The sequence below is a fragment of the Silurus aristotelis genome, assembly GCF_946808225.1.
Source record: "Silurus aristotelis genome assembly, chromosome: 21".
Classification (NCBI taxonomy): Eukaryota; Metazoa; Chordata; class Actinopteri; order Siluriformes; family Siluridae; genus Silurus; species Silurus aristotelis.
Window position 1 is genome coordinate 3424072 of NC_139594.1, and position 27500 is coordinate 3451571.

At 39.0% G+C, this 27500-nt stretch overlaps 1 protein-coding gene across 4 annotated transcripts in view; it reads left to right on the forward strand.

The window, feature by feature from the left end:
- The window catches only part of kcnt2b (potassium sodium-activated channel subfamily T member 2b), a 126212-nt gene that overhangs the window by 52847 nt on the left and 45865 nt on the right, over positions 1 to 27500 (forward strand). For all 4 annotated transcript variants that reach the window (XM_083524347.1, XM_083524345.1, XM_083524348.1 and 1 more), the window contains 4 exons: positions 9989 to 10153; positions 11816 to 11952; positions 13554 to 13617; positions 14390 to 14498. In XM_083524347.1, coding sequence (XP_083380473.1) covers positions 9989 to 10153; positions 11816 to 11952; positions 13554 to 13617; positions 14390 to 14498 — 475 coding nt within the window. The remainder of the gene's footprint in view (positions 1 to 9988; positions 10154 to 11815; positions 11953 to 13553; positions 13618 to 14389; positions 14499 to 27500) is intronic.

Below are 27500 nucleotides of genomic sequence, written 5' to 3' on the forward strand. Positions count from 1 at the left end.
TCTTCCCCAAACTGTTACCACAAAGTTGGAGGCACATAATTTAATTGGACATCTTCGGATGCTGTAGCATTAAATTTTCCCTTCACTTGAACTGGGAGAGCAAAATCTTTTCCAGCATGACAATAACCCTGTGCACAAAGCTCCAGCTCCATGAAGATCTGCTTTACGTGGGTTGGAGTGGAAGATCTCTCGCTATAGAACTCTGACCCTTTGGGATGAATTTTTCATGCTGACTGCACCCCAGGCCTCCTTACCTAGATCAGTACTTGACCTTACTAATACCCTTGTAGCTAAATTAATCTTACACAAAATCTGGTGGAACATCTTCCCAGAAGAGTGGAGCTTATAATAACAGCAAATAATGACACAATGTTGAATGGGATGCAAAGAACATATCAATTTTATTTTTAGGCGTCCCGATACATATAGGAGGAGAATCCATTTCTGGGCTCGTCAGAGGGACTTCGCTTCATCACAACACCAGGGGTATTGATCAGAACGGCGTGGAACAGCGCGAGCGTACTCCTGGACGATACAATTTTATTGGTTGTTGGATAGACTGATTATTGACAGACTGAGAGAAAGATTTCCACCAGCCATGGTCTTTTCTTTTTCTCTTCTGGACATTTTAATGTTTCTTGGCCATGAACAATGAGTCAAACGTGCACCGGTTCCCTTTCGAACTGTAATAGTTTGAGCGTGACACACTCGCTCATCTAAACCCGTAATAATAGTAATTGCATAAGATTTAATGTTACACAATTTCCACAATATTCCTGCTCTAATTTGTTCTGATAAAATAAGCTATTGTTATTGAAACCCTGCTGTTCATTTAATACAGACATCTAATCATAGGCTGGAGAGAGAGAGAGAGAGAGAGAGAGAGAGAGAGAGAGAGAGAGAGAGAGAGAGAGAGAGAGAGAGTGTGCAGTATGTTGAGAGAGTTGTACAAGTCCCTATAATTTACACAACATGTGAATCTCTGTGTTCACATGTGTGTGTGTGTGTGTGTGTGTGTGTGTGTGTGTGTGTGTGTGTGTGTGTGTGTGTGTGTGTGTGTTTGGAGTTGTGCAAGTGTTTGTAAATCAGCTGTAGTTCTCTCTGAGTGTGTGTGTGTGTATGGACCTCACAATTACTCAAAAGACGGTGGACCCTCATATCGGAGGAAAAGAAGTGTGTGTATGTGTGTATGAGTTCTTGTATGTGAGAACATATAACAAATTGGCAATAGATCTCCAAGCTGAGCTTTTATTTTTCTTCTGTTTTCACTGGATTATCTTTCCAGTACCCACGCCGGGGTTCACCCACACACTCGCGGATCGACTCGCCTTCCTCCGGCATCCGCCTGTTTTACTCGCGGACCGGCACGCTTACACTCTCTAGCGCCCGCCTGAGTGCACTCGCGGACCGGCACGTCTTTCTCTGGTGACCCTTTCGCTCGTCTCTGTTTAGTGTCTCTCCCTGGGGCCGGTATCTCTCCCTGAGGCCGATGTCTCTCTCTCTGAGTCTGGTGTCTCTCTCTGAGGCCGGTGTCTCTCCCTGAGGCTGGTGTCTCTCTCTGAGGCCGGTGTCTTTTCCTGAGGCTGGTGTCTCTCTCTGAGGCTTAATAATTACAAATGATTTCAACAAATAATATCCAGATTGTTGTGATATCTTGCAATGCATTTACATTCACATCGTTTCGTGGGTGCCCTCATCCAGAGCAACACTGGTTCACTGGGTGGAACTTTTGTTTGGAGTTTGAAGATGTTTGGACATCTAGGGAAGTTCATTCAGTGCGAGGAGTGATGAGGTCTCAGAGGTAAGAAGGTGCTGGTCCATTTTTATTTTTGTAGGCAAGCATCAGTGTTTTGAATCTGATGCATACAGCTACCAGAAGCCAAAGGAGCGAACCCAGCAGTGGAGTGGTGTGAAAGAACTTTGGAAGGTTGTACTTCATATCAGTAAAGATGATGTGCGTCAGGTCTTTTCAGGTCTACTCAGCCATCATGGAGTGTGTCCTGTGTACTTCAATACCTGTCTTGTTTGGGCTCAGCTACACAATCGGATATCAGAAGACTACAGAGGACGGTTCAAACGACTGAAAGGATTATGGATGCTCCCCTGCCCACACCACAGGAACTGTACACGTCCAGAGTGAAAAAAGTGCTCAGAAAATCACCCTGGATCCCTCACATCTAAGCTATATGCTTTTTGAACTTTTGCTATCTGAGCACCAAGCAGAGACAGCCAGGCACAGGTAAAGTTTCTTCCCCCAGGCAATCTAACTCATAAACACTTAAACACTCGGAACATTGTGCAATACCACTTTATACTTTTATCCTTTTTTATTTCCTTGTGCAACTGGAAGCTTCTGTCACCAAAACAATTTCCTTTAAGTGCAAACATACGTGCCAATAAAGCTCTTTCTGATTCTGATTGTAATATAATGACGGCAACTCATTTTGGCGCCCTCTTATGGACCCGGTCAGTACCGCAGTCCACGATTTCCTCCTACTGTATTGTATTTGGACTGCATATGGATTACACTACGTCCCTCATACCACCCCGCTCCACATTACTGACCTGAGTTCTGGGAGTTGTAACACCGAGCCATGTTCTTGCTGGACCTGTTAGATTAGATCTTCTATCCTGTTAGATTAGAATCCCTTAACGCACTCTACGATTGCACTCTTCAAGCCTGGTCTACTCGTTGATATCCAGCCTGGCAATAAAAGATGTCCATCTACAGCCTTTAATATATACTGGACGAATATATAAGGCATCACTATTAATCTGGAAAGACATGGGGCTTGGAGAAAACCTATAGAGCATGCCTAAATAAAGATGAGTAATAAAACTCTCTTCCTGCAGTCAGGGAATATGGATTTTGTGGAGATTTAATGCACGATAATGAATCCAGGCTACTGTATAGCGTCATTTATAAAGCAGGACTAATCCATAACATGGATGACATAATGTCAATAAAAATCGCAGCAAATTTTCATATCGATTAGCAAGCAGGAGGCGAAGAACTTTTTGATATATAGTCATAATCTAAGAGGGGGGAAGGAAGCCTGGTCCTTTGGAGTTGATGGATTCCTTTTCCGATGTTGGGTTCCAGAGAAAAGACTTGAGGATTAAAGGTTGAAATTTGACTTTCCTTGATAATAAATCTTCAAGCCCCATTATCACCAAGCTGCCACTTTTGGGCCCTTAAACAAGGCCCTTAACCCTGTGTGCTCCAGGGGGTGCTGTATCATGGCTGACCCTGCGTTCTGATACTGGTTCAAAGAAAATGTGAGGAAAGAATTTCACTGTGCTGTTATGTACATGTAGCAAGTATAAGCCCCTAAAGGACTAAAGCCTCATCTAAATCTGTGGCATCCCAAATGCCATTTTTTTTCCCTTCAAATTTTTTATGACCCGCCGTGAGAGAAGTATTTCACGTTATTCGATCATAAAGCGAGCAATAACATTAAAACACCCCCCCCACCTGCGAAGATGGATTAGCAAAGGCTGCAGGAAAACTCGTATCCGATATTCGCTTGCTCTTTTTTCAGTGTCTCTCATTTCTCAGCACTATACACTTTAAGTGGAATGCAGACTAAAAAATATTGAAAGGTTCTCTAGCTGTCGTCTCCTCAGACGCTGCCGTGTTACTTCCTGAGCCCTTTGCTTTCCTCGTCCCCTTCTAATTTGGCGAATTTGCGCAAGGTCGTTTTGGGGTCATCCTGTCCATTTTGATTTTGTCTGCACTTTGATAAGGTGATGTCACTAATCAGACTCTCCGTCTCCTTCCAGACAGACTCAGTCCTCTCACAGGTCATGTCTGGTTGTGTTGTATTTGAATTTCTGAGGTCCATATTCAATTTAGAATCAGAATCAGAAAGAGCTTTATTGCCAAGCTTGGAGTTGCACATATTTTTAAATTCAATTAAATTAAATTAAATTAAATTAAATTAAATTAAATTAAATTAAATTAAATTAAATTAAATTAAATTAAATTAAATTAAATTAATGTCACATAACATTCAACAATTTTCAAACATCACAATTCGAATGACACTAAGAAAGTTTCTCATATTCAGAGTCAGCTTACACACACGTCCAACCAGATTTTATTTATGTCTTGTTATAATTCTGCAAGTAGTTTTTGTGTGGTTTGCATTGACAAGGTTGCCAGATTGTTCTTGTTGAGCAGATGTTTGCTGTGTACATGAAGCCACAAGATGCTGAAAAGACCCTGTGAAATTGTTGTGTGTTCGGGATGTTGGCTTTTTGATTCAGTTATTGTACTATCTATTAGCTAATAGTTATTTTTATTTATTTTTAATAAGAACATGGCTGCAGTTCAAGGATACACTGATTTTGTCTGCACTTTCAGACTCTGCTGAACACGACAAAGCAGCAGAATTTCTGAGGTCCATACTTAATTCACTTACTCATTACTCGTTACATGATTTTATTTATGTCTTTATATAATTCTGCAAGTAGCTTTCGTGTTGTTTGCATTGACAAGGTTGCCAGATTGTCCTTCTTGAGCAGATATTTGCTGAGGATTGTGTTCAAGGAGCCACGATCTTGTACAACTGTTATGTATGTGTGTCTTGGCCACAGTTTAAAGAATAAGCTGACCAAACACTCATCAGCTTTGAGCTTAATTTAATGCTTTCTGCACCCTGTGTGAATTTAAGCAATCCTATAATATTGTTACAAACCACACTGTGCGACATGGATCTAATAAAACGTAGGTACGAGATGCATGTTGGCGGTACAATGATGACGCATATTCAATCGTAGGCGCCGATAAAAGTCTGTATAGAAAAATAAGTGCTAGTTTAGCACTAGTGCAAGTGGTAAACAAATCAAACAACATGAATCACGCTGAGGCAATTGTGTCTGAGTAAGAAAGGCAGGAGAGAAGGCGGTGGTGGAGGAGGGGTATATGGAGGGGAAAAAATGATACTTGGGATGCTAATTATGCAAAGAGAGCTTGAGGTAAGGCAAATCTGCATGTACGGACGCGTGTCCTGAGAGTCACATAGAATACAGATTTACATGGCAGAGGCAGAGCTGCGTCTTCCAGGAAAAGAACGTCTGGTTTTATTCCTTCTTTTTGTTTGTTTTTTACACTACAAAGGCGTTTGTGAAAGAGCCATGCGTTAGAAGTCAGAAGGCACTTTGCTGATTTGCTGTCTGTCTGAACCAAAGAAATAAAATTGAACTCTCTGAACATATTGAATTTCAGAACATCATATTTTTTGCCATTGCATTGTAATACATTGAATCGCAAAGTTTTGAATCGAATTGAAATGTAATCATAATCGGGTGAATCGTATCACATCGGGTAGCTGTTTTATATGTATCTTTGATGTATCGGATCGTTGGCTATGCATCGAGACGTGAATTAGTTCAGTTATTGAGATGCACAAGTCAGTGCTAATGATCTCGCTGTGGAAAGAATATTTTGTTTAATGTGATGATGGTTTTGAATTTAAATGAAATGATTCATTTATGCATTTAATATTGCCAATTATTATCAATATCATTATTATCCAAAATGACATTGTGAGTGCATCGAATGGTCAGAGTGCAGTGCTGCAATCTGTTCAAAAGTGCATCTGATTTAAAATTCCCAGACAGGCAACATCCACCTAGAACGTGTTTTCTGACAAAAATGTACAAAATGTACGACCAAACTGTGTTACCAAACTGTACAACCTGAACTTAACACATTCATTACTCATCTCAATCCATTCCACCATCATTTATTTATCATTATTTATACTTAACCTTATTACACTGTTTACATGCTGTTTTTTGCACCTCTTGACTGCTGCTACTTCTCTTTTCTACACTGCATTGTGTTTGTTTATATTTACTCTCAGTTATAGTTTTTATAGTTCTAGTTGCACAGTACTGTATTTTCAGAGTATACAGTAGGTTTACTGGTCAGTGCTATCTGTGATTATGTGTTTTTTGGTGTCTTGTGTTGTCTGTCTGTTTGTACTGTTTGTCTGTCTGTCTGTACTGTCTGTCTGTCTGTACTGTTTGTCTGTCTGTTTGTACTGTTTGTCTGTCCGTCTGTACTGTTTGTCTGTCTGTCTGTACTGTCTGTCTGTACTGTTTGTCTGTCTGTCTGTACTGTTTGTCTGTCTGTCTGTACTGTTTGTCTGTCTGTTTGTACTGTTGTCTGTTTGTCTGTCTGTCTGTCTGTACTGTTTGTCTATCTGTCTGTACTGCTTGTCTGTACTGTTTGTCTGTACTGTTTGTCTGTCTGTCTGTACTGTTTGTCTGTCTGTTTGTACTGTTGTCTGTCTGTCTGTCTGTCTGTACTGTTTGTCTATCTGTCTGTACTGCTTGTCTGTACTGTTTGTCTGTACTGTTTGTCTGTCTGTCTGTGCTGCTTGTCTGTCTGTTTGTACTGTTGTCTGTCTGTCTGTCTGTACAGTCTGTCTGTACTGTTTGTCTATCTGTCTGTACTGCTTGTCTGTACTGTTTGTCTGTACTGTTTGTCTGTCTTGTCTGTACTGTTTGTCTGTCTGTCTGTCTGTACAGTCTGTCTGTACTGTTTGTCTATCTGTCTGTACTGCTTATCTGTACTGTTTGTCTGTACTGTTTGTCTGTCTTGTCTGTACTGTTTGTCTGTCTGTTTGTCTGTACTGTTTGTCTGTCTTGTCTGTACTGTTGTTTGTCTGTCTGTACTGTCTGTCTGTACTGTTTGTCTGTCTGTCTGTACTGTCTGTACTGTTTGTATGTTTGTCTGTACTGTTTGTCTGTCTGTCTGTACTGTTTGTATGTCTGTCTGTACTGTTTGTCTGTCTGTCTGTACAGTCTGTCTGTACTGTTTGTCTATCTGTCTGTACTGCTTGTCTGTACTGTTTGTCTGTACTGTTTGTCTGTCTGTCTGTACTGTTGTCTGTCTGTTTGTACTGTTGTCTGTCTGTTTGTACTGTTGTTTGTCTGTCTGTACTGTCTGTCTGTACTGTTTGTATGTTTGTCTGTACTGTTTGTCTGTCTGTCTGTACTGTTTGTATGTCTGTCTGTACTGTTTGTCTGTCTGTCTGTACTGTTTGTCTGTCTGCCTGTACTGTTGTCTGTCTGTTTGTACTGTTGTCTGTCTGTCTGTCTGTACTGTTTGTCTATCTGTCTGTACTGTTTGTCTGTACTGTTGTCTGTCTGTCTGTACTGTCTGTCTGTACTGTTTTTCGTTTGCAAAGTTTGCACTAGGTTGCACTTAATGTAGCTTTATGTTATGTGTTGTAGCTCTATGTTGTTTTGTTGAAGCACCAGGGTTCTGGAGGAACATTATCTCGTTTTTACTGTGTACTGTGTACCATTGTGTATAGTAGAAATGACACTAAAAGCCTCTTGACTTGACTTGAAAATGACGGCACATTATTTCCAACAGTAACTGATTTTGCCTAATATGTAGGATTTGTGTAGTGCAACCGAGACAAATTTTCACTCTCTGAGTGTTTTTTTCATCCCGGAAAACATTTCCATCGCTATAATTGAACGTCTAATATGTTTTTATTTCTATACATTTTTGAAATGCCCTTCCTCACTACTATGGATTTGAAAGAGTGATAAATGAAAAGCACAAGCGTAACCCCACGGTTCTGCTAAATGTGTGTGTGGAGTAAGTGTTTTCTCAAAGTGTGTGTGTAACTACTCTTTCCTTATAAAGGAGGCTTACATCTATTTTCAAGTGAGTTTTACTGTTACGGGAGTCAAACATACGCAGGGGACTAGTTCTTTAACTCAGGATTACACTTTATTCACTAATAATTATACACTATATAGGCAAAAGTTTCGAGACACCTGACTTTTCCAGCCATATCTAGTTCTTCCCCAAACTGTTACCACAAACTTGGATGCACACAATTTTACAGGACGTCTCCAGATGTGCCAGCAGAACATTTTTCCTTTATTCCACACAAACCACGGGTTTGAGTGGAAGATCTGCTATAGAGCTCCAACCCTATTGAACACCTGTCGGATGAATTGGAACGCTGACTGCACCCCCAGGGCTCCTCACATCCCAATCTTATGCTCAGGTGTCCACAAACGTTTGCCGTTATAGATATACAGTACATATGCAATCTTTTCTCACAAAAACCTTTTGAAATTTTGTAAGTAATTGCTGTGTTCTTATTAAGTTCTAGAAGCATCTCACTGCGACGAAAAGCGACAGATTTGATTCTGTGATCTCAATCGCTTTTTTTAATTATTTTTTTTTATAGTTTTCTGTTACCCAGGCAGAGAAACCAAATTAATTCTGTTTCCACGATGGCAAATAAATCACTATTTGCTCATCACCAGAGCCCCCTGCATAGTCCAGGCGTAGTGTAGGAGTATGTGGGCCCCATTTGGTTGTCAGGGTTTCTGCTAAGTCAAATTTAAGACTTTTAAGACCTTTTGAAGACTGATTAAACATATTATAAAATTTAAGACCTATATCACATCACAAACACGCAAACACACACACACAAACACATTGTTAGCAATTGAGCTTAATAAAGATTTAATTTCAAGCCAAGTATCGATAAACTTGCACTTCCCCAGAGCTGAAAAATAAAAATCCGTTTTACGTCATTGGTACAATCCGAGAGAGATTCACCCCAATAACAGAAAGCTGATTGGCTGTTGCATGGTGGTCTAATTTTAGTCGTAATACAGTGAAATATATTTGGACTCATCAAGGAAAAACCTTCAGCAACATGGAAACTTACAAACAAAAGTCCTGCAGGAGCAATTCCTTGTGCATTAGAGGGAGCGTTACATGGACATTGAAGATCTGTTGGAAATTAACACCTTAAACAGAGAATTTAAGGCCTAAAATTACAATTTTAGATTTTTTTAAATCCAGAAACACACAATGCAACTCCTTCTGACATTCTCTATACTTCTCCATCAACATCCTCAAAGCAAATAATGCATCTGTGGTGCTCTTCCTCGGCATGACGCCATTCTGTTGCTCACAGATGGTCAGCTCTTCTCTCAGCCTGGCTTCCACTACTCTTTCTTATAAACTCATGGTGTAACTGATCAACTTTATTCCCCTGTAGTTACTGCAGGTCTGCACTTCTCCCTTATTCTTAAAGATCAGTACCAGCACACTCCTTCTCCATTCCTCAGGCATCTTCTCACCTTCCAAAATCCTGTTAGACAATCTGGTTAAAAACTCCACTGCATCTCTGATAAATATCTCCATGTCATCTGGTTCTACCGACTTTCCACTCTTCATCCTCTTAATAGCTGCTTTCACTTCCTCCTTACTAATCCTATTCACTTCCTGCTTTACCATCTTCACACCATCCAACCTTCTCACACTCTTCTCATTAGTCAACACATTTCCATCTCCATCCTTTATTGCTCTAACTTGCAGCACATCCTTCCCAGCTCGGTCCCTCTGCCTGGGTATTTGTTAAACATCATATGATATATGGAAATACAGGGAAGTGTTTCAACAACTTAGATCAGTTTAGTTTTATTTGTAAAGCGTTTTTCTTTTTCTTTTTTTTTTTCTTTTTTTTTTTTTTTTACAAAGCAGATGTTTTAAAGCAGATTTACAGAGATAAAGAGGGTATAGAGTAAGTGTGTTCCTCATAAGTTCCTAAATCTTTTAAAGTTTCAATTCAATTCCATTCAATTCAATTGAATGTAATTCAATGTTCCAAAGTGGAGATTATTAGGTTTATGGAATATAAACTCAAAATGTAGAAAATAGGTTTAGGGTTTGTCAATAATGACAAACGCCCACTGGGAGGAGACCCCGGGGAAGACCTAGGACACGCTGGAGAGACTATGTCTCCCGGCTGGCCTGGGAACGCCTTGGTGTCCCCCCGGAAGAGCTGGAAGAAGTGTCTAGGGAGAGGGAAGTCTGGGCATCTTTGCTTAGACTGCTGCCCCCGCGACCCGGCATCGGATAAGCGGGAGAAGATGGATGGATGGATGGAATAATCAACAATCTGTTTGACCTTTGACTCCATTTGGTCCCCAGTTTGAGCAGCTGGCTTTCTTGTGGATGGAGAGACAGAAGTCTGGTGGAAACTACAGCCGCTACAGAGCACAGACCGAGAAACACGTTGTGCTCTGTGTCAGCTGTTTGAAGATAGACCTCCTCATGGATTTCCTCAACGAGTTCTTCGCGCACCCCAGACTGCAGGTGCGTTTGTAAACACATCTCGTGTGAGTAAGATCAGCACCATGCTTGTGTTCTTATGTGTTTATAATTATATTGTTCACTACTTTCCCTCACTGGCCACTTTAATGATCTCATTTATACAGTTTTCCAGTCAACCAATCACATGGCAGCAGCACAATCCACAACATTATACAGATACAGCATCAGTTTCCCCATTATTAATGTAGCATTTTCAGATGGATGGATGGATAGATAGATGGATAAATGGATGGATGGATGGATGGATGGATGGATGGATGGATGGATGGATGGATGGATGGATGGATGGAATTACATAATGGTAGGCAGGCAGACAGACAGACACACAAAATTGTGTGTGTGTGTGTGTGTGTGTGTGTGTGTGTGTGTGTGTGTGTGTGTGTGTGTGTGTGTGTTTTACATGCGTATCTAAAAGTCTCATTAGGGATCTGAGAGGTGTAATCCCCAGCTGGAGCTCCTGGCAGCCTCTGGCATGAGGATTACAGCAGCATTATGTAAATCAGGGAATCTGTTTCAGTCTCAACACATTACAGTCAGCAAGAAAGCACACACACACACACACACACACACACACACACACACACACACACACACACACGTCTCTATTACAGCACTCAGGGCAAATAGATTTCTATAAATAAACCTTGTTGTGGGAACACGTGCTGCATCTGTGTTTGTATTTTGATTGCTGCAACACCTCATGGAGCTTCGTGTAACGTGTGTGTGTGTGTGTGTGTGTGTGTGTGTGTGTGTGTGTGTGTGTGTGTGTGTGTGTGTGTGTATGAGAGAGAGAGATACATCCTCTGAAGTGCAAATGAACAGCGGGAATGGAGCGGATTGTTGTCATAGCAATGCAGCCTGAATTCCAATTATTGTTGCGAGATGGTTTTCCTCCAATAGAGCGTGATGCGATGGTTAAGGTCATGTGGCAGACAGACGTTTGTGTCCCACTTGCTATGGAGGAAATGTGTTTGTCACCTGAGAATAGACATATACATTCATAAGGCATGCATAACACGTTTATTAGGCATTCGGAAAGTGTTCATAGCAGGTGCATAACACGTTCAAATCACATTCATAAAGTGTTTATAAAACGTTTGTGAGGTGTTCGTAACATGTTCATAAAACACGCAACACATTCATTACATGCTCATAAGGCATTTATAACATGTTTATAAAGCATTCATAAGATGTTTATAAGGCATTCATATCATGCCCCTAATATGTTCATAAGGCATTTCTAACAGGTTCAAAAGGCGTTCATACACAATTTCATAAGCTTTTGTATGCCACACTATAAGATAAATAGATAGATAGATAGATAGATAGATAGATAGATAGATAGATAGATAGATAGATAGATAGATAGATAGATAGATAGATAGATAGATAGATAGATTGATTGATTGATTGATTGATTGATGTATGTGTTACATGAGGAATGAGGAATCTCTAAGAAAAAGCAATCATAAGGTAAAGCTCAGTATGATGCTTCCACCACCATGCTTCACACTGTAGATGATGTTTAATATAAACATGGCCATTTACTGAAAATGTTAATGAAATTTGGTTGGTCGTTACGTTAATGACGATTTTCAGGTTTGACTTTTTTCTCCTTTACCTCTATCTCCGGCTGGTATGCAGGACTACTACGTGGTGATCCTGTGTCCGACGGAGATCGACGTCCAGGTTCGGCGGGTTCTACACATCCCACTCTGGGCTCAGAGGGTCATCTACCTGCAGGGCTCTGCACTTAAAGACCAGGACCTGATGAGGGCTAAGTAAGAGCTTTCAGGTTCCTACTCAATTGTGAATAGGAGTGAGTTTTTTTTTTTTTTTTTTTTTTGCAAATTATATCCATCCGTCAGCAGTCACTATAAATCATTGTCAGTTTCGTGACGGGCATGTTTATGGACTTTTACAATTTTTAGTTGATTATCCCCTAGAATTTCTGGAAGATCTCAGTCAAAAGAGTTGGAAATTGTTGCATCTTATGATATTACAACGTCTAGTGTCTAGGAGGGAACTTGTGCTCCCATTTCAATCAAATTAACACTCTCCAAAACATCTCCTGTATGTGAAAGAGGGCAGATATCACAGACCTTTCCTGCTATTATGGATGTCATGGCATCCAGGAAACCCAATGTTTATGTATGAATGTGATATTTGATGATAAATAAAACCTCAATATAGATGCAGCAGAGAAACTGTAAAAGGACCCGGACGTTGAGTTTGTTTCTTTAATTCCTCACCTGTCTATAGATATTCCCAAAGAATTTATCTGTGAAGGTTTTCATCTGTCCTGGTCACGTAACAGCTCCTGAGTTCTACTCGTGAGTCAGTGTTTACTCCACCAGGTCCACACCAATTCGCACCTGAAGATTGGTGACATGCACATAACTTGTGTTTTTTTTTCTGAAGGAGAGAAAGAAAAATATTTCCATTCTGAGAATCGTGGAATTCCATCAGGATTGGATTAACAGTGCAGGAGCTTCACAAGGATCCTGGGCATGGCTGTGAGACCTCCTGATCAGACCTGCAGCAGCACTTTGATTATTATGAAAATAATTAGTGAAGGCTAACATGGCTAAGAGTGATAAGCAGTAAACAGACGATGCTATAAGATAGCAGTTAGCTGTTTGCGTTAGCGTTGCGCCAGTGGCTGCTGATTTCCCATCATTATTAACAGAGCTGCTATTGACTGTTGTTCACTGTTCACTTTATCTCCATTACAGTTTATATTAATTCTGAAAGAAGATTCATTTCTCTCTCTCTCTCTCTCTCTCTCTCTCTCTCTCTCTCTCTCTCTCTCTCTCTCTCTCTCTCTCCATCTCTCACTCATCTCTCTACCTGCCTTTCTCTCTTTTTCTGTTCATCAATCTCTGTTTTCTTGTATCTTTCACTTTTTATTTTCCTGCCGCTCTGTTTGTCTCTTTGTCTCTTTGTCTCTCTTTATCTCTCTCTCTCTCTCTCTCTCTCTCTCTCTCTCTCTCTCTCTCTCTCTATCTATCTATCTATCTATCTATCTATCTATCTATCTATCTATCTATCTATCTATCTATTTATCTATCTATCTATCTGTTCTTCTGCCTTTCTCTCTCTTACTATCTCTGTCTGTCTATTTGTGTCTGTCTCTTCTACTGTCTCACTTTCTCTCTGTGAATCATTCTGTCTCTCTTTCTGTCTCTTTTTCTTTCTCTCTCTCTCTCTCTCTCTCTCTCTCTCTCTCTCTCTCTCTCTCTCTCTCTCTCTCTCTCTCTCTCTCTCTCTCATTACCTCTCTGTTTTCTTCATTATGGAGTGTGTGTGTGTGTGTGTGTGTGTGTATCTGATGCCCTGCACTTCCTGGTTCTGTCTCATCCCTGTGTTCTGATTGGCTGCAGAATGGATGATGCCGAGGCCTGTTTTATCCTGAGTAACCGGTTTGAAGTGGATCGCCTTGCTGCTGTACGTTCCTACTGATTCTCCCTCGTTCCCCCTCTTTGTCCATGTCTCTTCTGTCTGAGTCTTTCTTTATATCTCACTGTCTGTATCTGTCTTTCTTTGTGTCCCATTGTGTCTCTGTCTGTCTCTGTCTTTTTCCACATCTCACTGTCTGTCTCTTTCTTTCTCCACGTCTCACTGTCAGTCTCTGTCTTTTTTTTATATCTCACTTTCTGTCTCTGTCTGTCCCAATGTCTCATTGTATCTCTCTGTTTTTCTTTGTGACTTCTTGTTTGTCTCTGTCTTTCTCCACATCTAACTATTTGTCTCTATGTTTCACTGTCTGTCCTGTTTCATATTTCTCTGTCTTCCTGCCTCTTCCTCTTTGTCTCTCATTGTCTTACTCTGTCTTTCCTCATGCTTTTCTTTCCATTTTTTTGTCTCTGTCTGTATCTGCCTCTCTATTTGTATTTGTCTCTTCCTCCCTATGTATTCTTCATCACCGTCTCTCTCTTTATCGCTGTCTGTCTCTGTTTTACTCTATCTTTTCCTTTTTCTCTCGGTGTTTGTTATGTTTTCTCCATCTCTCCATCCCTCCGTCTCTTTCTAATCTTTTTTATCGGTTACCATATAGGTATGAATTATTTTACATGCAATATTGTCTTTCTATCTATCGTCCTCTATTTATTCTTTCTCTCTTTTCCACTCTCTCTCTCTCTCTCTCTCTCTCCCTCTCTCTTTCTCTCTCTCTCTCTCTCTCTCTCTCTCTCTCTCTCTCTCTCTCTCTCTCTCGCAGGATCATCAGACTATCCTCAGAGCTTGGGCAGTGAAAGATTTTGCCCCCAACTGTCCTCTATACGTCCAGATCCTCAAACCTGAGAACAAGTTCCACGTCAAATTTGCAGGTCAGAGTCTGGTCTCCTATTAAAGACCACAGCAGGTGATGTATGTGTGTGTGTGTGTGTGTGTGTGTGTGTGTGTGTGTGTGTGTGTGTGTGTGTGTGTGTGTGTGTGTGTGTGTGTGTGTTTATTTTTATGTTTATGTTTATGTTTATGGATGAGTGTGTGGTCAGAAGATTCAAGTGATTACCAGAAAAAACAATTTCACCCCATCTCACACCATCAGACACAAATCACAACCGGCTTCAATCCAATTCCACATCTGTTCATGTACAACCTCTAGTTACCTCACGCATTGACTATTGTAACTCTCTTTTGTTTGGGTTTCCTCACGAACTCCTTCATAATCTTCATCTGGACCAGAACCCAACTGCCCATATAATTACTGAAACCTCCTATATCGAGCAGATCTCCCTGTTCTTTATCACCTACACCCCATACACCCCAAAGTGCAATTTCAGATCTTCCTCATCTGTTTCCATCACTGTACCTTCTTCCTGTTTAGTCACTATGTGGTTTAGGGCATTTAGCTGCTTCTCATCTCTGGAATTCTCTTCCACAATCAAGACAAAATTGTGACTTTCTGAACACTTTTAAATCATACCTCAAAACTCATTTGTTCAGATTCGCTTTTTCGGATTAATTTGAAAAATTAGATAGCTTTTTGTTGTTGTTTGATTTTATGATTTGACTCTACTGTACAGTGTCCTTGAGGGTTTAAATAAAATAAAAGGTATTATTATTATTATTATTATTATTATTATTATTATTATGATTATGATTAAGATATAAGCATCTGGAATATAATTACATTTCATAATTAAATGATTTGTGGATAAATGTAAAATAACAAACAATACAAACAGTGAAAACGGCATTTGAGCGTAGCCGCAGTAAATCACGTATAAAAACAGATGAGTTGCTGTTGTAGTGGACGGATATGAAAAAAGAGAACGGAAGGAGAAACGCAGCGAGCAAACAGACTTCATATTAAAAAAAAAATGAACAAATTTGCATCAAAAGCACAATCAGTTGCTGAAAAGCACAACAGTGAGTAAAGATGTGATCGTTTACTGCTGCTGTTATTTGCAGCTTTTAGTTGAGTTTAGTAGATTTAGTGTTTGTGGCACTGTTTTAATCGAATCATCACGATGTCGCGAGCGAACTGATTGAGCCACTTGACGCTCGGAGTCAGATCCAGTGCGATTTTCCTCGAGTTACAAACACAATAGCACTTTATTAAACTACACCATTCACACATGATGAGGATTCGACACGTTTTGCTGATCGTGCTGATCCTTCATCCGTGACACACAGTTTTTCCTGCTGCCTTTGACCCCGAACTCGCCGTCATTTCACAAGCGGCTGTGTATCTTACCGTCACGCTAAACTGCAACGTCAGCAGTTTCAGTTATAATAACTTCAGCAGCCCAACTAGTCGATAACGTCAACAAATATCAGTATTTTATTGATCAGGTGTTGCAGTTCTACTTACAGCTTTACTCCAAAATGGATTAAATTAATTATTTTCTTCAAAATTATACAAACAAAAACCTTTAATATAACAAAACCCCATAATTCTCCATTTTCATTTTAGTCCCTTTGTTTTCTTTTTATTAATTCTCCTTCTCCTTTTTTGGTTTTCATTTTCCCCTTTTTCCTTTTTTTCATTTCTTTTTTATTTACATTTTGTTTGTTTGTTTCTTTCTTTCTTACTTTCTTTCTTTCTTTCTTTCTTTCTTTCTACTCCTTTTTTTCATTTCTTCCCCTTTTTCTTTTTATTTCCTCCTTTTTCCTTGTTTGTTCTTTTTCTATGTTTTCTTTTTTATTGCCATTTTCCTTTCTTTTTTTATTTCCTTTTTCTGTTTCTCTTCATAGATTTTCTTTTTTTCTTGTTTCTTTCATTTAATTACCTTTATTTTCTTTGAATTTCTTCTCCTTATAAATTTTTTTTATCTCTTTTTTCTTTTTCCTTCCATTTCTAGTCTTTCTTCCCATTGTTTTCTCCTTCTTTCTTTTTCTTTACCTTTTTATTTCTTTCCTTCTTGTTCCAGTCCTTTCATTCCTTTTTTTTTTATTTCTTCTTCATGTTTTCCTTTTTTGTGTGCTTTTTCTTTTTTTATTTTCATTCACCTTTCTTTTTTTCTATTTATTTCCTTTATATTTTTATTTCTTCTTGTTTCTTTCCTTAATGTTATTCCCTTAAAACTGTTCTTATTATTCTTTCTAAGTTCTTTTTATTTTTTTTCCTTTCATTCTCTTCCCTTCATTTTTATATAATTTCAATGTTTTCCTTTTCCTGCATATTTCCTTCCCTTTCCTTTCCCCCTTCCTTCTTTCATTCCACTTTTCCGTGTTTGATAGATTAATTGTGTAAAGCTGATCAGGTTTTACTTTCTGTAACCTCACCAGTGAATCCAAGGCCACGATAATCACAGAGTTGAATTAGAAGTGAAATGAAGGTAAAATGAGGAGCTTTCTCTGATTTCTTACTGTGAACATCTAAAAGCTGAACGCTGGCTCTCAGTGTACAATCTCTCGCCTCGTATCTGAGGGTTTAATCATCATCGTCCTCGCAGTGGCTCACCAGTGCAGTGAGACTCGAAACACAGGCACAGAGAGAGGATAAGAAGCAGCCAGTCCCTGTTGGGTAGATTGATGTTATGGACTGAAGCGAAAATGAAAGTCATGGGACTGGGAATTAATTTCAGCAGCATTGCTGAGGAGGACGAGTCACGGCGGCATGCCTGTCGCTCCAGGCAAAGGTTTCCGAAGGGGAATCCCGGTACACAAAAAAAAACATAGATCAGCTGTATAGACAGAAAAATGGAGGTAAAACCGCCATTAAATACAAATCAGAACTTTTTTAAATTAAATCCTTGCCGGGACGCATTGAGGCAGAACTTCTTATGTGTCAGATTTTATGATTATTCCTGAACTCAGCTCAGAATACTGGATTCTGATTGGCAGTTAGCTTAATCAGCGTCCTAAAGGAATGTGCTGCCTTATAAACAGCCAGAGTGTGACAGTGGTTGTTTAGAGGCACAAGAATGGCAACTTGGTATAGCTGGGATCTGAACCCACCACCTTCAGATCCAAAGACCAATGACTTAACCACCTCCTTAGAACCTCTGATCAGAAGGTCATAGGTTTAAGCTCCAACATTGCCAAGCTGCCAGTGTTGGGCCCTTGTGCAGGGTGTTTAATCCTCTCTGCTGCATTGGGGGCGCTATATCATGGCTGATCCTGCACTCGAAGCTTTCTAACAAGCTGGAAAATGATGGTTCTACAGTATACTTTAGAATGGGATTTGAAATACATTATGTAAAAAAGAAAAGTTTGTGGACACTTGAACAGAGGTTTTGCATGTGCTTTTTGACATCTCATTCAACACTGAGTCATAATTTGCTGTTATAATAAGCTTCACTCTTCTGGGAAGATGTTCCATTAGATTTTGTGTGAGATTCATTCAGCCACAAGGGTGTTAGTAAATTCAGGTACTACAGGATGTAGCAGAGCTGAGGAGGCCTTGGGTTCAGTCAGGACTGCTGGACTGGACTAGAATAGACTAGACTGGATTTGATTGAATTAGTTTGCACTGGATTGGACTGGACTTGATTATAATGGATTAGGTTAAACTGGACTGGAATGGATTGGTTTGAATTGGACTGGATTGGATTTTTTGGACTGGAATAGATTGGATTGGTTTGAACTAAACTGGTCTAGACTGGATTGGACTATACTTGACTGGACTGGATTGAATTTTGATTGGACTGGTTTGTACTGGATTGAATTGCATTGGAGTGGAATAGACTGGATCTGATCGGTATGGACTGAACTGAATTAGATCGGACTGGTTTGTACTGGACTAGAATGTACTGGATAGAACAGGAAACGTAAAATAGATTAGAGGAAAGTGTGTGTGTTTGTTTGTGTTCTTTGTTAGTGTCTTTTTTAATCTTCTGAAATTATTATTAATCTCTCATTTCAGAATCAATACAGACGGATTCTACTTCGTTTTTATAGATTAATAGATTTGAATTGCTTCTGAATTCCCTTTGTGCAAGAGTTTAGGATTGGACTGGATAGGATAATATGGGATTGGATTAAATTAGATTGGATTGGATTGTATTGGATAGAAGATAGGATCGGATAATATAGTATAGAACAGTATAGGATTAGATAGTGTTGAATTGGATTGGATTAAATGGAAATGGATGAGATAGGATTTAGATTGGGTTGGATTGGATTGGATAGGAATGCATAAAATTGGAATAGATTGGATACATTAGAATAGGTTACAAAGGGATTGGATTGGATAAAATGAGACATAATAAAATTGGATTAGGTAGCATAGATTAGAATACTTATTGTAAAAGGATTGGATTGTATAGGGTAGATTAGATTAGAATCGGTTTTATAAACGTATAGAACAAGATGGGATAGGATAGAATTGGATTGGATTTGATTGGATTAAAATGACAAAGTACATAAAAAAAAAGATATATTCAGATTATCACAGAGGGAAACAGAGCAGTAACATGATCGCAATTTAAAGTGTGTGTGTGTGTGTGTGTGTGTGTGTGTGTGTGTGTGTGTGTGTGTGTGTGTGTGTGTGTGTGTGTGTGTGTGTGTGTGTGTGTGTGTTTCTTCCTGGCTCAGGCAGAAAACATAATTGAAAGTGTGTTTGATCCTCCAAACCCTCCCATTATGACAGAACCTTCTCCTGTAGTCAGAGTCTCTGTAAATCAGTCACGTTTTCACGGCTTGTCTTTCTTCATCACACACAATTTACTGGAGACGGAGTCAATTTTTTGGTGTGGGTGCTGTTTTTATGTTGTTTTTTTACCTGAAATTGTATATATCTTTATCCTTGAGAGTAGCGAATGGAAAACTTTTGTGGGGGAAAACAGATTGTTTGTGTGTCAGTGTTTGGGTTGTTTTTGTGTATGCAGTTAATGGTGTTTTGTGTTGTGTTGGTCGCTGCGGCGGATAATACGCTCATGAATTAGAGCTAAATGATAAATGCATGTTACTCGTTGGCTCTAATAGAAAAAGAACAGCTCTGTCAGTCTCAATTAGGCAGACTGGAGAGGCCAAAGATAACAGGATGTACAGAGGGAGGTCCTGTTATTCTCTGGCTCTGATCTCAGGCACAGTGTGTGTGTGTGTGTGTGTGTGTGTGTGTGTGTGTGTGTGTGTGTGTGTGTGTGTGTGTGTGTGTGCGCGCCTCTAAATAAACTGCTGCACCCTGAGGCTCTGCTTTTTCCACAGAAATAAAAGAAAGCCACCCAGAAAGATAACCAAAAACAAATCCCAAATGTAACAACAACAACAGGCAGAAAAAAGACCAAATGAGTCACGATTCACTCGTTTTCATAAAAAAATAAAAATAAAAAAAAACATGCCAGGAAATGACACGATCTTTTATTTTACTCCGTTATGGATAAAATGTCAAATTATCAGTGCTTCTTTTTCATGGTGCGACTAATAAAAGAGTAAATATCATTATTTCTATTATTATTACGCCGTACGGTCTGATGGTTGTGGCTACACAACGGATCCTTTATATAGTACGACTAAATGTTTGTGGACACCACTGCTTCTCTCTCTTTACCCATCCCGAGGCATCCTGAGGTTGCTCCAGCCCCTGTCACGTCCCACCTCATGAAGATTATCTAGACTATCTAGAGATGTACCAGCGCCATTTGGATCCCACTTCATGTAGAGTTTTGATATTGGACCTCTTTAAGTGTGCTGGAGATGGAGAATCTGGCAATCTGGCAACTCTGGCATGGAGAATCTGGTGTTGGATCTGTGATGATCTCAAATGTTGAGCTATTTCATGAGTTGCTCAGTAGCTTCTGGTTCCATAACCTCAAATGACTGTAGAAGACTGTAGAAAGAACATCACTCATAATCTTACACTCCAGTACTCATGTTAGTTCTCACTCTCCAGTGTTCAGTATTGATTAAAGACTATAATCAAACTCTTGATGTCACCCAAATGAGGATGGGTTCCCCTTTTGAGTCTGGTTCCTCTCAAGGTTTCTTCCTCATTACATCTAAGAGAGTTTTTCCTTCACCACAGTCGCCACGGCTGCTCATCAGGGATAAATACACACCGTTCACCTTCACTGGTTAATCCTGTAAAGATGCTTCGAGACAATGTCTGTTGTGAAAAGCGCTATAGAAATAAACTTGACTTGACTTGACACCTGACCATAACATTTGTGATGTGTTACTTTGGTAAAACAAAGTAATCCTGTTCTACATTTAGTTTTGTACTTGCTGTTCTAATATCCTCCACTCTTCTGGGAAAATGTTCGACTAGAGCACTTTTGTACGTCGCTCTGGATGAGGGCGTCTGGTGAATGCCACAAATGTAAATGTAAACAATGTTGAAAGAATTGAAAGATTTAGAATCAGAACTTGATGCACTGGAACTTGGGATTATTATTATTATTATTATTATTGTTATTATTATTATTGTTATTATTAATATTATTATTATTGCACTGAAATTATTGCACATAATTGCCCAATATATTAACATTATATAAGTGTGGCATGAAAATCTATAATTATATCTACATTATGAAACAGCTGTTTAACATTAAATTGTTTTAATGTTTTGCAAAATGCCGGATCGAACCCCATGACTGATGTCTGATACCAGATGATCTCAGAGCGTTCAGCATAAACATGTCTGGGTATTTTTTTGGTAAAACCTGTAAAAAACTGAAAACAAAAATCACAGACCCTGTAACTGCAGCGCTGACTGGTAATCATCCGGTCCTACTCTAACATCACTCCCTGTACCCAAAGCACTTATGTACATTTCTTCGAGAAAATCGTTCTGAGAATTTAATCTGAAGTGATAACAAAATTACAGACCCGCATCCAGCCTGCCTTGGCTCTCCAAAACACTTTACTGTGGCAGCAAACCCATTTCTACCTCCATCTCTGAAAATTTGGATCATGTCTGATAAATCACAGAAAAGTCTTGCTGACGTAAAATTGAAAAAGTAGAATCATTTTAGAGTTTGGTCGATACAAAATATTTTGATCTTGCGGAGCTTAAAATGGGATGGGATGTGTTTTGGAGGGTTTTCACCTTGTGGCAAGATGGTGAACTACACATAAACATCTCTCTTCTTTTACACTATATTAAGACACTTTTTCAGCCAAACGGTTAGAGGTACACAATTGTATTCGATGTCTTTGGATGCATTTAAAATTTCCCCTTCACTTTAAATAGGAAACCCAAACCTGTTCCAGCATGACAATGTCCCAATGTGACAATGTTTAAACTATGCTGCTGTAGCACAACTCCAGAATGAGGTTCGAACAGCAAACAATCCTGGATAAAGTCAAATCATCCACAGTAAAATGCAGCTAATTGATTAATCCACGTATGACAAACAGACCCGAGTTTATTCACTCTGTGTAAGTCATTAGTAGGAAGAAAATACTGTATTCGAAGCAGCACATTGATATAAACCTGTGATTTGTTGCTGCACTGTTAGAAAATATTTCTCTGATATTTTATTCCTTTATAAAGTGAACCAAAGAACAATTTGAAACACAAGCAGTTTATGACTCTATCGTTGTGCAACGCGTCCCGTGGCTTCACTGTGAGGACACCGATCTCGTAACGATCAATATTACTGCGTACAATAAATATCGACGTGAAGCATTCAAACAGGAGGATGATGAGTTTCTGACTTTTAGAGATTAAAGCTCCATAAAGTGTTTACCTACAGAATCCTGGTCCCAATCTTTCCCTCATTCTGCCTTTCTGTTCATCATCTCTAGTATCTAAACGATGTTGTGTTTGAATGAATGAATGATGTCATTTATTTCAGTGTTATTAAAACTTCAGGACCCACAAGGATTTAATATTTCATTTTATTCTTTTACTCACCGCCGAGCTGAAAAATCGTGGTTTTGGGTTGAGTGAAAAATGTCGACGCTACAGGGCAAGAATAACATTCCAGAAATGTATTGCAGAAATCATTTACAATTTATTGAGTTTCATCATTTATTCAGTGATATTTATAACATTGGACGAGCATGCGATGTTGGATTTCTGACTGAATCAATACACAGGGTGTGGACTGGACTGAAATACTCAATTGAATTCAATGTTATTTGTACGGTTCTATTACTAATAGACATTATTCCATTGTTTAAATAGATTATACATTTCAAGATCAGCAAATCATTAAATACTTTCTATAAGTTTATCCTCAATGAGCAAATCATTGGCGACCGTGGTGAGGAAAACTTCCTGAGATGGTATGGGGAAGAAACCTTGAAAGAAACCAGAGTCAAAAGGGAACCGATCCTCATCTGGGTGACGCTTATTAAATTATCCATTCAATACAGTTCCATCAATGTCGAGGTTTTCATGTGTTCATTGATAAAGACTTAAGGGCAGAATTGTTCACAATATTATTTATTATCTATTTGTCTTCATTCCATAGAGTTTCTCTCAGGTGCGCTGCTGCATGGAGTGCCTGTATATTCGATCAATTTTTTATTCGATCAGATTTCAGCCGTCCGATCATGTGTTGCCGGGGTCCAAGGCATCTGCCTTAAGGCCTCTAGAATCAGCGCTGTAGGTCTCCTGTAGCTTCCTGTTTCTTTTTTTCTTTTTTTGGATTTTTATTAGTAACATGTTATATCAATCACATAATGGTCACTACAGAATTCCAAATGTTTTACAGTTTTACATGCGAAAGGAACAAAGTATATTGACAAATATAACACCTACACACACTGTCAAGTTATACAGCAAAAGAAATAAAGAAAAAACGAAACAACTCGCCTGAAATATGAAAGAAATGGTTGCCATTTCGGAAAAAAAAAACTTAGTGTTACCTTTTAGAGTAAATTAAATTTTCTTAAGTTAAAGGAAAAATCCTGTGTCTTTTAGAGGTTGTGAGTAAGAAGGTGGGACGTCCACTGTAGAAGAAGATGACGTCTGGCCAACAATGATGTGGAACTAATAACTTCCTTTAACCGTGATGCCTCATTTAGAAGTCCAAAGATAGCAATCAAGAAAACAGTGATTATACCACAATTTCCAGACATGAGGAAGGAAAAAAGATGATTGTTACATAGTGGACCTTAAGGAGAAGTTGTTATAAATTTGAAAGGTTTCCTAAATTGATAGCAAATTTTAATTAAGTGTTAAACACAACAGGAATTTTAACATACAAAGACATTTTGATTGGAAGGGAAGAATATATAAGAGCAGATATTGAAGACGAGGGAGAACATGAATGGGATGCTAACTAACACCATGCTAAATGAGGTGATTTAACCCAGTACCATAATCTTATAAATGTGTGCTGCCCAGTAATAAAAGTGAAAATGTGGTAGCGCCAGACCACTGCTGGCCTTTTCTATGAGATCCCTCCTGCTCAAATGAAAAAAATTAATCACTTTGTCTAATGAGTCAAACAAGTGCTTAGGTAGGAATACGGGAATTGTTAGAAACAAAAAGAAAAAGTGAGGCATTCTAAATAGCAGTAATCTTTCAAATCAGAGACAAAGGCAGACTATTCCCTCTCTGAAGATCAGACATCGTTTTGGTCATGAGTGGGGTAAAGTTTGCAGAAAAAAGACCTGAGACTGTACGTGTCACATTAATACCAAGGAACCTTAATCCAAAGGGAGTAATGTAGAAGGGCTAGTTGTTTAAGAAAAGAGGACCCGAATGTAGCAAGAATGGACAAGACACCAGGCAGACCAGATACAGGAGAGACCAGATACATAGAGCAATAAATCGTCTGCATTCAGTGATCATCGATGTCCATTCCTAATGACACCCCTTAATAAAGCGTAGTATCGCAAAGAAATGGCCAGTAACCCAATGTCCAATGGCAAATAGGAATGGAGATAAAGGGCAGCTTTGACATGTCCCATGTTCCAACGAAAAATAGTTTGAATGCAAATGTTTAAATACTGGATTGTGGTGATGTAAAAATTAAAAAAAGATTTCACCCAGTTAATGAATACTCCCACTCTACCCTATCAAAAGCTTTCCAATGAAGGTCCAATGAGACCACAATTCCAGCCGCACAATAACGTCTGCATTTTCACGTCTTTTGATTGGATCGCACTAGTCAGAGCTCGCAACACGCATCTGTAGCAAACTGCACACGCTCAAATATATTCGATTTAATAGCTGTTTTTTCATTTCACAATGACTCACAGTGAAGAAGAGATTGTGCAGTAAGCACAGGAGGAGACGTGTTGAATTGTGATCATTTGGTTTCTTGCTTTAGTGATGACATTCATTCTCGCCGTATGAGATTCCTGTCTGTGATGCAGCGCTCGGTTTTACTGCGTTTCTCTATAATATTGATAGTTTTTATAGACGTGGTGTCATAATAAAGATTAAGAGGTGGATGATTCAGGTAGGGCACCAGTGAAGGCCTCGGTGTGAAATGCACAACCTGCTACTGGTTCTGAATCATTATCTCACTGCATGATGAACTTGTTTTGCATGTGAGCTGTACGTTTTGAATCGTGAGCGGATCCTTCTTTTTTTCCATACTTTGGCCTTTCATTAAACTTGACTAACGTTTATCTTAATTCCACAATCTCTGTATTCATGATTCAGCCTTTTAAACAATAATTCTTAAACAATTAAATCAATATATTATAATAAGTCACGAATCAGCTATACAGGTCTTAGTTTATGTTGATAGTGTAGAAGTGATAAATCTCTTTATTCATTACTGAGGACTTTTCTGTAGCGAAAGCGTCATCCATCATCACCCGATTATTCAACATCTCTCATCTAGAAGCCTTTCATGAAAGTCCTGGTTATCTGCTACAAAGCAGAAGAATCAGGAAGCTAAAGCTCCTTCTGAGAGTTCCTGTAATCAATCTTCATGTCATTTGGTTAAGGGCATGGCTGTTCTGCACTCGCTGAAACTCTGTTAGAGTGGAGTTAGTAAAGAAGTAAATAAGAAAACAGTTTTTTTCAGGTCCAGAACCAGTGCTTGTTACAGTGTTAAAGGGTTCAGTGGAGGAGAACCGTAGATCTTCATTTTCTTTAACCTTAGACCTTGATTTAGCTGTTCAGGCTTCCAGGAAAAGCTTTGCAGACCTTTGAGAAATGGTGGGTTAAGTTGAGGCATGCTTGATAGGAAAATAATCCAGAGCAGGGAGTCAACAAATTTGGATTTGAGGGGATTGGGGGAAGGCAGTGGTGGGGCACATGAGTTGACGCTCTGGGTTGCTGAGGGCTTTGGGCATTGGCGAGCTCATGGGTTCAAATCTTACCAATGCCAAGTTGCCACTATTAATACTGGAGCTTGAAAGCCTGACCTTCTGATCAGTAACCCAGACCCTTAATCCGAGGCGGAAAGAGTAATAAAATATTCTACTCAAGTAAAAGTTACTTCAATGAAATTTGACTTAACTATAAGTAAAGTTACTGGTTTAAAAATTTACTCAAGTAAACGAATTTTAAAGTGTATTTAGAGTAGAAGTTACAGAGTTTTTTACCAGTGGGGGGAGGGGTGGGGGGTTTTAGTGTAGTTCAAAAGATGATCTAAATCTTCAAACTAGTTGTTTTTCCTTTACAAATAAAAAAAAAAATAAAATAAGAAAAAAACTACAGTTCATGACTTAAGTTTATGTGTTTTGTGCACTTGTGAAATCGCAAATGCAGATTCAGAATTCGAACAGTTAGCGCCCAACTTTTGCCTCAACGACGTTTCGCTTTCATCTGCGTCTGCATAACTGCTCTGCATCTTTCTTTCTTGTGTGTTTTGCAAGTTTGTTCTCCATCAAACAATCAGAGCAGTAGATTTCCGGGGCATGATATTATTTTTTTTTTACCTGTTGCATTATTTTTATTTATTTATTTACTTACTCAGAAATGGGCGTCATTTCAAGTGTAGTGAAGTGCAATACTTTAGAGAAGAAATACTTAAAATTATAAATTTAAAAAATTGCTTTAAAAAGTAGAAGTACACAAAAAAAATCAATACTCAATTACAGTAACGTAAATAAATGGAATTCGTTACTTTCCACCTCTGCCCCTAACCACAGCGCTGCCACCTCGCCTAGGGTGGTATATAGTGCCCGATTCTAGCAAAGTGGGATATGTGATGCAATAATCTCAATGTGCTTCAATGTGACACATTAAGCCGTTATATTCTTTGTAGGTCTTTGCAGGGTTTAAAATCTGATGTGAGCAACTACTAAGAGCCAGTGATAGAACCACAGAGGGTCAAAAACAAGCAATCCAATTGCATTCTGTTTCAGTAGAAAGGAATCGGATGGAATGCAGAGAAAAACATGCCAGGAATAAATTGCCAGACCTAAACATAAAAAAAAAATGGAAGGACAAACCTTCAAGAAAATGTTGACTTGGGGGTGCATCTCCAGGGATTCCATAGCAATTTAGTCTGACTTTGTGATGAGTGGCCATTCATAAGAAGATGTCCTTCAAAGAATCAGATTATCCAACCAGGAGCATAAGGAGGAGATAAGGGTCCTCAGTGCTTGGAGAAAATGTGAATTTATATTAGCATTTCTCCAACTGGTGTACATCTGAATCTTGGTCAGAAGTTGCTCAGAGATCAATTACTATCCTGACAGACAATGGAATGAACATTCTCATTAACAGCCGCATGAAGTTTACCACCTTGAAGTCAGACTGGTTATAATTCTAGAGGAGACCAGAAAAAAGACCAGAATTTTGAAAGCAAAATGATCCCACTTGCTAACAACTGAGACATCAAGTGTGTTTTCGCCCAAAATTGTTATGACTATGGCACTCAGAATGTGGGCAGATGTTTCACAGTCATTCACAGTGAAAATGATGAAAAAAATGAGGTCTTGAAAGCATTGTGGAGAGATGAGAGAAGGTATTGGATGTCTTGTGCAGAAAGAAGAGAGATGCATATTAAGGAGATGGAAGGGAAAGAGTGAAAATGAAGTGTAATAATAGGAATAGGAAGAACAGAATGGCATAT